This window comes from Podarcis tiliguerta (genome assembly GCF_965153285.1).
Source record: "Podarcis tiliguerta genome assembly, chromosome: 3".
In the NCBI taxonomy this organism is placed as follows: domain Eukaryota; kingdom Metazoa; phylum Chordata; class Lepidosauria; order Squamata; family Lacertidae; genus Podarcis; species Podarcis tiliguerta.
The window spans coordinates 34068363-34080552 of record NC_139536.1 but is presented as its reverse complement, the minus strand read 5'-3'; the positions used below and the strand labels follow the sequence as shown (position 1 = coordinate 34080552).

The following is a 12190-nucleotide window of genomic DNA, read 5'->3' as shown; positions in this document are numbered from 1 at the left end:
AGGTATGTGCAGGACTGGGTGAATTCTGCAATTCTATACAACTGCATGGGGCCCAAAGGTTAGGGCAGGGCTCCAGGCCTCAGAGATTTATTGTTCCTCCATATGACTAGCAGAAGACAAAGAAATATTTTAAAAAGGGGGGGGTACTTAACCTGCATAATTAATAGAGGTCACAGAATTTAGCTTTTTCTGATGCAGAATTTAGGTTATGCTGGTACTCTTTTAAAGGAGAAAGTATACAAAGGCCAGGATGTATGTACATCTTATTTATCCAGCTTCGGCACAATGAAATTGAACCACAATTAGGAATAACAAAAATATTAACAGAAATACAACATCTGGAACTTGTTCTTCCAAAAGATAAAGTTATGGTAGTCCAAAGAACTCCATAAATTTCACTTAGGTTGTCTTACCGATTATGGTTTCCACACAGATTCATACTGAACTCAAGTTTCTTCCAAATTTCCCATTTCTTAAAAAAGTCCATCTCACAGATTCAGTTTAAACATTCTGTCAACTATTTTTTGCAGGGTTTTTTGAAAACAAAAACCCAAAACAATTATTGTCACTCTTCAGGTTACATCACAAATAAATGCAAGCACCAAACAGCTGTCTTGCTTTGTTTTGTTTTATTTTGTTTTGTTTTTAAAAGACACTAGCTGGATTCCATTAGAATTCACTATGGAATGAACCAAATGTTATTGTACTGACATGATTAAAAAAACCAGCTGCCCTGTTCTCCGCATCTGCCATCCAACCTTCTTCTACCAAACCATCCAATGATACCACAATTGAGTTCAGGCTGAGGCTGCTCAGAGTCCTATGTGGCTCCTGGTTCCGATTCAGCAGGTTGTGCTGCCATCGCTTTCAAGCGAAAATTCACATCTTCTTCATCTTTTTCTTGCTGCGTTGGTTAAAGACCGGTGATGATCCCATCAGGCTGTCAGGGGAAGGGGAAGCATAGCTGCTTTCAGAACCGTCTGGGCTCTGCGGCATGCCAGCTTCACTCATGCCTGACATGGGCTCCTCAAACACGTCGCTGCCCAGGACCCCATGGTGCCCATGGACGTGGCCTTCCTCACTCTCTTGTGGCTCTATTTTCACCGGAAGGTTCCAGAGAGGGGAAGTGTTCACTTCGCCACCTAAAAGGCAGTTGGGGGCGGGGTAGAGAAAGAGAGAGACTTTACTCATCAGATGAGCAAAAGATACAAAACATAGATACAGTGGTGCCTCGCAAGACGAAATTAATTCGTTCTGCGAGTTTTTTCGTCTTGTGAATTTTTTCGTCTTGCGAAGCACCACTGTGCATTGACGGTTTCCCATAGGAATGCATTGACGGTTTTAAAAAAAAGCCGCAAGATGTTTTCGTCTTGCGAAGCAAGCCCATAGGGAAATTCGTCTTGCGAAGCATCTCAAAAAATGAAAAACTCTTTTGTCTTGTGAGTTTTTCGTCTTGCGAGGCATTCGTCTTGCGAGGTACCACTGTATGATGAAAACAAGAGACCAGGTAGACTAGCTAGTCTGCATAAAAAACATGTTAAGGAATAGGGAGTTGGCATATAAAAACTGCTAACACTTTACTCATGAAGTCTTATTTTTATATCAGGGTTAGGCAACGTGTGGTTGGACTGCAAATCCCACCTTCCATTGGCCATGCTGGCTGAGGCCGGTGGGGGAGTTGAAGCCCCACAACCTCTGGAGGGTCATCCATAGTATATATGGAAGGTTTCAGAAGTTTTGGTGAATGCTGAGGAGAAAGTGAACTAAGTAAAGAGAAGAGTGAACTGTGCTGAACCAATGTACTCAATGGAGACTGGGCTGCTAATCCTGGAGACAAGGAAACGTCCAACAACAAAGGACAACGTGTTAAAAAGCCATTTTATCATCCTAAGACAGCGTAGCTTTAATGTGCTCGGCAACAGTGGCCACTGGATGCCTGGTGGGACACTCTTCAGCAACTTGGTGAACAGCCTACAGAGCTTGTCAGGGAAAGAGCAGAATAATGGCATTTTTCATTGATAAGCAACAATCCACCATCAGAGAATCACAAGGCATTTTGTATACTTATAGAATGTTAGCCTCTTCCCTCAAGCAGTAAAGCACTAACGTTGAACATTTCAGTGGAATCATTTGCATCCCCAAATGACTTAGGGATCCCTCGCTACATTTCACATTTCAGAGGCCATACACAAGAGCAATGAGCCCCAGCAGAACAAACAGACTTGTGTTTTCAAAGCCCAGTTAAAACAGAGCGGGATATCTAGACTCCTTTAGCTACATATGCAGCTAAGATTAAAGTTAATAGGAGAAAAGACATGAAATGTTTTGAGGGGGTTTAATTGGGTTTCTTAATTGCATGGCACAATGGATTCACACCAATGAAATTAAGTAGGCTTTACAACCATCAAAGATGAAAAATTATAAAGACTATTGCCCTTTGTTTGCTTAGCCTTTACAATGGATTAACATTCCATTTTCAAACTTTATTTTAACTACTGCTAGGAACTTTACTAAATTTTATTGCAAATTTGAAGGCAGAAGGGTAGGGTCCAGTTCATCACCAACAGTTCCCTCGATTGTAGCAACATTTCCCCCCTAGCTTTATTCACCACTTTTTAAAAATCAAGAGGCTCAATAGACAACCAAAAATGTGAAAAATGATGGAACTTCTAAACTAATATCCAAGTATCTCCCTTCTACTAGCACTATTACAAAGGCACTGTCTTCAAATGAGCCACACTTTGTAGCATTTTCCATTTCAAAACAAAGATCAACACAGCACTTAAAAGCATCTCGGCTTCCTCTTTTATGAGTCAAGGGTCTACCACGCAAAGGAACTATGTACCTGAGGTCTGCGGAGACACTTCTGCTTCCAGGTTAGCTGAGAAGCGCTCACTCTGAGCTCCAAGCACTCCCACAGGCAAAGACTGGTCCCCAGATGCCAAATCCCCCTCCAGCTCCTCACTCATGGGAAACGTGATGTCACTAACTGGCTCCTCTTTGATCTTCACGGGTTTCATGTCTTCTGCTGCCTTCTCAGGGTTCACAAGCTTCTCATACTCTTCAGAAAGTTGCTTGCTTACCTGTTGGTAACCACATGGCAGAGATAAGAAGGTGTGGTTTGTGACAGAGGTGCATGGCATCCATCTCCTTCATGACCAGCTCACCCCTACCAAGGTAAGTTGTCTATGATGGAAGATGGAGCCTGGGCTGGGCTATGGTGGAGACAGAAGGCCTTATATTTCTCCCAGCATGGGCTTGCCTCCACCTACACTCCTGCCTGACTGGCTTGGATTGTGCAGAGTGGGGAGGCAATATATCTCTGCGCATGGAGTGCTTGGCTGCATCTACACTGTACATTCAAAGTAGGCCCATGCCACATGCCACTTTAAACAGTCATGGCTTCCCTCAAAGAATCCACAGAACTGTGGTTTGTTAAGGGTGCCGAGTTGCTCGGAGACCCCTATTCCTGTCTGAGACCTAAAATACCCAGGCTTCCCTGCGGAAAAGGATTGACTGTTAAACTATTCTGAAAATTGTTGCCCTGTGAGTAGGTCGCTGAAGAACACTCAGCCCCTTAAAAACAATCAGATCCCAAAATTCTTTGAGGAATCCCCTTGCAGGAATCACATCTGAGAGGCAAGGCAAATGTCTTAAGTCTGTGTCCCAGCATTATCTCAGTAGAAAAGAACATGTGAAGAATAGCCATCTTCCACTCTGGTGGCGCTGTGGTCTAAACCACTGAGCCTCTTGGGCTTGCTGATCGGAAGGTCAGTGGTTGGAATCACCATGAGGGAGTGAGCTCCCATTGCTCTGTCCCAGCTCCTGCTAACCTAGCAGTTCGAAAGCATACCAGTACAAGTAGATAAATAGATACCGCTGCGGTGGGAAGGTAAACGGTGTTTCTGTGCGGTCTGGTTTCTGTCACGGTGTTCCATTACCCCAGAAGCAGTTTAGTCATGCTGGCCACATGACCCGGAAAGCTGTCTGTGGACAAACACCGGCTCCCTTGACCTGAAAGTGAGATGAGCGCCGCAACCCCATAGTCACCTTTGACTGGACTTAACCGTCCAGGGGTCCTTTACCTTTACCGTTTACCAGTAATATAAGAACACCAAGGTCACAGCAGAGGTTCACTGGTGCTGACTGGAATGGTAAGGAGCTCCAAAACTGTGACCTTGAGGTTCTTACAGTGAGGAAGGAGCCTTGGCCCTGTATACCTGAAGGAGCGTCTCTACCTCCATCATCCAGCCCAGACACCAAGGTCCAGCTCTGAGGACCTTCTGGAGGTTTCCTCACTGTGAGACGTGATGCTACAGGGAACCAGGCAGAGGGCTTACTGGGTAGTGGTGCCCACCCCATGGAATGTCCTCCCATCAGATGTCAAACAGATAAACTATTTGACTTTTAGAAGACCTTTGAAGGGAAGTTTTTAATGGTTGAGGTTGTTTGTATTTTTAATATTTTGTTGGGAGCTGCTCAGAGTGGCTGGGGCAACCCAGCCAGATGGGCAGCAAATAAATAATAAAATTATTATTATTATTATTATTATTATTATTATTATTAGCAATATTGCCATGGCTCCTGTAACCCTGGAGAATTATAGGAAGCAGCTTTCAAGCAGCTGTTATTTTCACTCTCCCATTGGCTTCATAAATCTACACCTCTTTAGGAAAACTCCAGGAATCTCTGCAAACAGATATATTGCAATCTGCAGGAACGCACCCATTTGAGATAAAGCAATGGGAAGCCCCTCCAGGCTAGGCATTTTCCCCAACAGAGAGCAATTCTTGCAGGTGTGCAGTGCAATCTATCCCCCAAGCTCCCGGAGCAATGAACAACTTCGCCTTTATCGATAGAGAAAACACATTCACGATTTCCCTGTACTATGAGAACCGTGGGAATTAGCTCTCTTGCCTTGCTGTGAGCATACTGCTTCCTTCTCTTCTCACCTGCAGCATATAGCTATGATAATCCTTGATCCGGTGTTGCCAGAACTTCTGCAGAGAGAGCACACTGCCAATGCCCACTTCGTGGAAGACCTGCTCCATGACATCCGGGAAAGGGCTCTGCCCAAGCCGGGCTTCTCGGTCCACAGCAAAGCGCAGGAGCTTAGTGAACTTCAGGCAGTATTCGTGGGCGATGTCTGTCAAGGTTTCCAAGACACTCTCGTTGGCACACTCAAAGCCCGCGTGGGCCAAAATGGTGGCAATGGACTGGTAGAGAAGCTGGCGGCAAGAGGTCCAACTCAGCTCCATCACTGGCTCTCCTTTGCCTCTGAAAGCAGACAAGGCAGCACCCAAAAGACTTGGTGAAAATGGGGCTCTTCTGGCTAGCGTTGCCTGGGACAAAAATTTCAAGCATGCTTAAAGTTCTAGCTAGCTTGAGATGGCTGGCATAAGACAAAGGAAACTTTTCTCCCCTGAGAAAAACGGTTTGGTGCTACTTCAAAGTTAGATTCTTTGAAGTAAATATATATATAGCAAAGAGAACACGACTGCAAATTTCTCACGAGTTCAAAGTAAAGTGTTTGCTTTGAGGTACGATATGTAACTCCTGCAACTTTACCTCAAGGCAACACATTCATATTAATTACAGTGAGGTTCAAAACACCCTACTTTTTAAGGGGGTCTACACAGCTTAAGAATCTAGAGCTGAATTCTTTGTGACATTTTAATCCATGGATGACTAAATGTTTTGGGGGCAAGGGCTGCATTCACCCATGAGCTGTTTGACAGGAGTGCTACAGCCACCCCACACGCTTACATGCAATCACACGCCCACAGACAACACGCACCAAGCACACACAGGATACAGAGAAACACACACACACACACAAAAAAACAAGCCACCATGAAAACACACCCAGTTCATCAAGTGATCAATTTTATGACTAGGGATGGGATGATCTGCATCCCCAGTAGAGTGTTGGGATAGGCAGAAGTTTGAACAGTGTCTGCTTATTATTATTATTATTATTATTATTATTATTTGCAACTGCTACCCAAAATCACAGTGGTCTTGGGAAGCCAGAAACAAATGCTGTTAGAAGGCCAGTTGGTCCCCCCAACTTAATCCGAAGTATTTCTAGACCAAACCCATTTTAGACTTTCAGCTCTAGTATCTTAACTATTTATTTATTTTATCTATTTATAGAAGCATTTCTATACAGCTATATCATAAAACAGCATGGCAGTGCAAAGCAGTAAAGCCTTAAACACCATCAAAACAATACATGCAATCCTTAAAGTGGCTGGTTCATCCATTTAAACGCCAGCAAAGGCCAGTCGGGATTTTTTCTAAAAAATCCTCAAAGAGACGTCTGAAAGTCAGAAGTGAGGATACCTGCCAAATCTCTGCAGGAAGATGGAACCGGCAACACTAAATACCTGGCTTCTAGTGGAGACCAGCTGGACCTCTGTAACACATGGGACAACTAACAGCACTCCTCTGGATGATCTCAGCGATCGAGCTGGGATGTAAGGGCTCATGTGGTCCTTAAGGTATCCTGGACCCAAGTTGCTCAGAGCTTTGTATATCAACACAATAACCTTCAATCTGGCCCAGTATTTATGTATTCCTCCATGTTTCCACACTAGTGTTGCTAATGATTATGACGCCAGGTCCGGATTTTTTGACATTTTGGCGTGGCAGAGGAAGCCTTCCTGCCTGGCTGAAGTCGGGTACGGACTATTACCTACTCAAGTATTTTTAAAGAAATTCTGTACCATGCAAACTCATGATCTGAAATGAGTTGGGCATCATCCAGGTCTGGCACTAACACATGACATACTGGGGTTCATGGCAGGGCCTACCCATTATGGGGGACAGGAAGTGTGCTGATGGGAGCTGCATTCCATGCTCCCGAAATAGTCAATTTCAAAAAACAATGGGGCTGGGTAATTGGGCAGACAGCCCATAATTCCAGATCAGGCCTGCCACCACGCCAACCCTCCAGTTCTTATTACGGGACACAGTATCTGCAGCAAGGGCTTGGGGAAGATGGTATATGATTGGCATGGACTGGATCCCCCTTGTTCTGCCAACTGAACTGTACCATCCCACATCAGTATATGGGGGAGTGCTGTAGCTCAGTGGTCGAGCATCTTTACATGCAGAAGGTCCAAAGTTCAATCCCCAGCATCTCCAGGTAAGGCTGGCAAAGAATCCCACCTGAGACCCTGGAGAGCCACTGCAAAGTCTGGGTAGACCAGGGGGCTCCCAAACTGTGGTCCATGGACCACCAGTGGTCCGTGGGCTTCATTCAGGTGGTCTGCAACATGTCCATATTCATATTTTTATAGTACAATGGTACCTCAGGTTACATATGCTTCAGGTTACAGACTCTGTTAACCCAGAAATAATACCTCGGGTTAAGAACTTTGCTTCAGGATGAGAACAGAAATCGTGCTCCGGCGGCGGCAGCAGGCCCCATTAGCTAAAGTAGTGCTTCAGGTTAAGAACAGTTTCAGGTTAAGAACGTACCTCCGGAACGAATTAAGTACTTAACCCGAGGTACCACTGTATAGCTGTTGCTTCTCTTATTTCATACACTGTATTTTATGGTTTTGCCATTTGAATTCCATGTAAAGCATGTGCTCTATCGCTGATCAAGTTTTGGCTGGCTGGGGACATTACTGGATTATGGAATTCCGCCATCTTCTCATTCTCATCTGGTTCTAAGATGTATAGACTACCCCCCTCAACAGAGTACAGTGACAAATCTGCCAAGCCTTATAAATCAGAGTTCAGGTTAATGAAGTTTCAGGCATCATAAACTGGGTCATTTTCTGTTTCGATCGCTGAACATGACAGGCAGGCTATCTGTCAAATGCCCCCAGCTGAAGTGATGAGAAGCGTTATTTAACATGAGGCAAGGCCTTCCCTTTTCTAAGTAGAGAGATCCTGTGGCCCATTTCCTGTTTAACCAGCATGTCAAGGTAAAAGAATTTGGTGCATCTGGAAGCGGTGGAGGTTCACGCACATAAAATAATGGGCTGAAGTGATAGGCCTTTCCAAAGATGAGCAGAATGCTCAACTTTAGAAGGCAAAGGTTGCCTTCTTGCAATTGCTTCAATTTTATGAAACATTACACTGCTGAGCTGCATTTTCTAACCAGTGAATTACTGCAGAATTCTGTTATATGACCAAAGTGTCCTTCCAGGTAAAATAAAAGGTGGATGTTTGTGGATTTAAAGCAAGATTGAATTAGTTACTGATCCTGGTGGTGACGGGTGACCTCCAATGATTCAAAAAGATGGGGAGCTTTTTCCTTATTTCCCTTTTCTGATGTTGGCTCAGCTGTGCCAAATTCCCTCCTAATAACGCCTGAATTCTTCTCTGCATTGTGCCCCCCTTCCTTGGCCTGCCAGTGTAAAATAGCAGCAGTTGTCAGCTGGACCTTAACCATCAGCACTAGTGTAAAACTGACAGCCCCTATGAGCGAGTGGTCAACAAGCCTTGCCTTTAACATTGCCACTTTGCAGCTCCATCACCAGACAGGGATGGTGAAATCTGAAGACAAAGTAGCCGTACTCCTCCTACCCGTTCTCCCACCTCACCCTCAAACACCCAGCCAACCACCCTTTCCTTCACATGGGGAGTAGCAGTCCTGGAGTCCTGCTTGTTTCTTCATTTAAAGTCATTCATAGGCTGCTCCTCCTCCCTAAGGAGCTCAGAGGAGCATCCAGTAAAAAAGAAAACACACAGAGGCACTAGAAAACAACAGAACTCGTGAGAGTCCAAATAACCATGAGGGTTCCAAAGCCAAAAGTTTAGCTGCCTTCCTGAACGCTGCATATGCAGATTGCCAAGATGGCTTCAAATGGTGGCGGGTCAGGGCACAACAGTTCAGGGGCAGGCGGCTATCATGTGCAAAACAGGAGGGGTGGTCACAGGATATAACTAACCACCTCCATATCTGAGGCCCTGAGGCTCTAGGTAGGAATGGAACTCTTGGCAGGAAATCTTAACCCAACCCGATTGCCCATACAGAAAATAACTAAGGCTAGATACTTCTGAATAAATGCCCAGGATTATTGTTAATTGTTTAAACCACGATGGGAAAGCTGTAGTGTTCCATGTAGAGTTCTGTAGCCGCCCTGAGCCCAGCCTTGGCTGGGGAGGGCGGGGTATAAATAAATTATAATTATTATTATTATTATTATTATTATTATTATATATATATATTAGCTGCACTTCCCATTACCCATGACCATTGGCATGTGTGCATGATGGGAGCTAGACTCTGACAACATTTGAAAAGTCACAGGTTGGCCATTCCTGGTTTAAAATGTGGAAACACCAACGGCCTTTTCCACTAAACAGAGGGCTCACTCAGCAGTTTAAAAGAAGAAAATATTGAGCAGTGTAGAACGCAATAACAAGAAAGAAACCTCACATTTGTGTGGCTCAAAGCCAAACCTCACATGGCCAACCACCGCCCCCAAAAGACCCCACATCACGCACCTGTAAAAGTCGCTTTCTGGATCGCTGTGCCGCAACTGAAACGGCATCTTGGGAATCTTGCTGTCGAGAGGAAGCAAGTCATCGGGGAGAGGTGGGGAGCCGGGGCAGGTGGGCAAAGGCTCGCTTTCTTCCATCTTGATGCCCTCCGCTTGCTGCTGGCTCTGACTCTGAGCCAGGGCAATGAGGCTGCGCAGCCGTCGGTTGTGCTGCATCAGCTGGATGGTGTGAATGGTGAGGCTGCATGGCTCCGAGGGGATGTCCAGCATGGTGGTGGGCTTGGGCTTGTTGGCAGAAGGCTGGTGCAGCAGGGGATCCTGGACCTCCACAGTGCGGAACTCTCGCTGGAGCAAATCAAAGGAGCTGCGGTTGGCTTGGCTGGACGAGACGGGGATCTCACCCCAGTAGCGCAGCATCTTGCTTGCTACTTAGGACGAAAGCTGTTGAGATCACTTAAGGGACTCTCGCCGGAAGAGCAGCTACTCAGCAGGTCCTTTGCAGAAACAGGGTGGGCATTTTAACCTGGTTCGAAAGACAGGAAGAAAAATCCAAAGGTATGTCATCAAATGTTCTCCTTCACCATCAAAAAGCTCAACTGAGTAATAATGCAGCCTTCATCAGAAGCTGAGCAACATCTTCTTTAGAAAGTTATATACATACCCTAGAAAAATAGAAATTGCTGTGAAAGTAGCCTTACAGAGGATCTATAGATTCCAATCAGCGCTAGAGACGGAGTTGGTAGGAAAGGCTGGGATGAGCTCAGGCTCCCCAATACTAGTGTGATTTTGTATGAGAACCAAACTATAACTGAAAAAGCCATGACTCTGATCACATTTAAAACTCCAGCGGGGGGTCCCTCTAATGGGGTGCCTGCTTTTAACATTAAGAAGGTTTTGGGTAAGAAGCCTAAACCCTGTAGAGAGGGTTTAGGCTCCTTACCCAAAACCCTCTCTACACACTGCTGTTTTAGACACCATGGCTTCCCCCACCCACCTATTTTGATAGTAAAACCATACACTCATTGCTTCATGAGATATGCAAAGTAGACAAGAGAACAAATGTAGCTCACCCATCAAATCTGGTTTGGCCCTGAAACAAAATAGCTGTCAAATGACTGAAGATTGGGAAAATGCTGTGGAAAAAGCTCCTGGGGGGACGGCAGACCCCCAGTACCTCCGAGCATCTCCCGGTAGGCACATCTCTGGAATGGAATGTCACTTCACTCCAAAGTGTCAATCTGAAACACTTCTCTTATGAAAAGTGCACTCAAATCTTCTGGTATCACACAGCAAGAAGATAGAGACATCCGTAGATCTAAACTACGTTTTATTCACAATATATTCAGAGAGTGCATAATCACGTCTGTGCCCTCCAAACTCTGGCAAAAAACAGAAAGCATACAGCCAAAGAGAAAGTACAGTCCAATAACACTCTCAGACAGAAAAGATAAGACAGTCTTCCGTTCCCACACCCTTCTCAGACATCTAATGTGATTTATACTAAACACACTTACCAGCATTGGTTACATAAAATCCTAACATACACCTGTTAAAAGCATGGGATTGGGGAAAGGGGTGGCAGGCTAAAAGTTTGGAGGTGGGATTTCCCCCCATTGTCCAAAATGCTGAGCTGAGTTTCCCCAAGATACTGAGGTGCTTGCAGGATGGAGAGGAGGAGGGGGAAAAAGAGGATTACAGACGCAGCAGCTTCCAAATCTATTGTGCAAATTAAATACTGCAAATCTCTTGTTTCTCAACAGAGTGCAAATTGGATTCAGGTTACACCATCCATGGCTCACAGACTAAAAAAAAGTCTAAAAACAATTGATATGACAGTAGATTTCAATTTATTCATGCTCTATGTAAACTATTCAATTCAAGACATCACCAAGATTAAGTCCCACAAACAGCTTCTGTTATTTAGGTTAAGGCAGAAAAGAACAGAAGAGGAATTTGATTGTGTGTAAATCATTCCTTGGGTGTAGTTACTGAGTCCCTTTGCCAATTCCCCTTACAGGTTTTTTTTTGCCATACCCTGTGGTTTCCTGGCCAAACACATTGCAAAACGCCTTCCAGCTCAATGCTGTGCACACTTCCCTGCATGTTAAGCCCCAATGGAATACAGTAGGACTTACATCTGAATTACAAGGCATAGGATTTCACTGTTAGGCTATCATACAGAGGTTGGTATCAAACAGCTCAAACAAGGCAGAAGTAACTTCTAAGGGTTGTCTCAAGATTTGCAAGTAGGTTTTGTGCATAACTGCAGGATTCTATTGATTTAATTCCGTCACAGCAAACTTCAATCTCCTTCGTATCCAAATTGGGCTGAGGGAGACTCCTGCCTGAAACCCTGAAAAACCAAAGCCAATACAATACTGAGTTGGCTGGACCAGTAGTCAGACTCGGCATAAGCCAGCTTCCTATGTTCCTAGCTTTAATAAATGCTCACAAGCATCTGCTAGTCAATGCAGCCACTGCCAAAGTCATGCTGAATAGCTGAGAGGACGCTCTTTCTATGTTTCATTGGTTTGGAATGTGTGTTTTGCCAAGGTTTTTGGGGGGGCAGTGGTTGGATGCATTTTTGAGCATCACTCCCCCCCCCCCTGTGAAACTGACATTTCATTGTGCTTGATGTAAACAAAATCTGCCCTTTTTCCCTTATGGGGTATCCAAGAGCCCGTATGGGGTCCCTAAGTGGGTTCTCTATCGGTAGGAGAAATTAA

At 44.8% G+C, this 12190-nt stretch overlaps 1 protein-coding gene across 7 annotated transcripts in view; it reads right to left on the bottom strand.

Moving 5' to 3' along the window:
• Window positions 1-614: 614 nt before the first annotated feature.
• The window catches only part of SUPT7L (SPT7 like, STAGA complex subunit gamma), a 46544-nt gene continuing 34968 nt past the window's right edge, over window positions 615-12190 (bottom strand). For 4 of the 7 annotated variants that reach the window (XM_083434531.1, XM_083434529.1, XM_083434530.1 and 1 more), the window contains 4 exons: window positions 9469-9987; window positions 4953-5277; window positions 2846-3083; window positions 615-1142 (listed from right to left, as the gene is read on the bottom strand). In XM_083434531.1, the coding sequence (XP_083290657.1) occupies window positions 880-1142; window positions 2846-3083; window positions 4953-5277; window positions 9469-9881 (1239 nt within the window). In that variant the 5' untranslated portion in view covers window positions 9882-9987 and the 3' untranslated portion in view covers window positions 615-879. Of the gene's footprint in view, window positions 1143-2845; window positions 3084-4952; window positions 5278-9468; window positions 9988-10534; window positions 10844-11599; window positions 11818-12190 lie in introns of those variants that run through there. The other 3 variants (XM_083434528.1, XM_083434527.1, XM_083434532.1) reach the window with 3 other exon arrangements.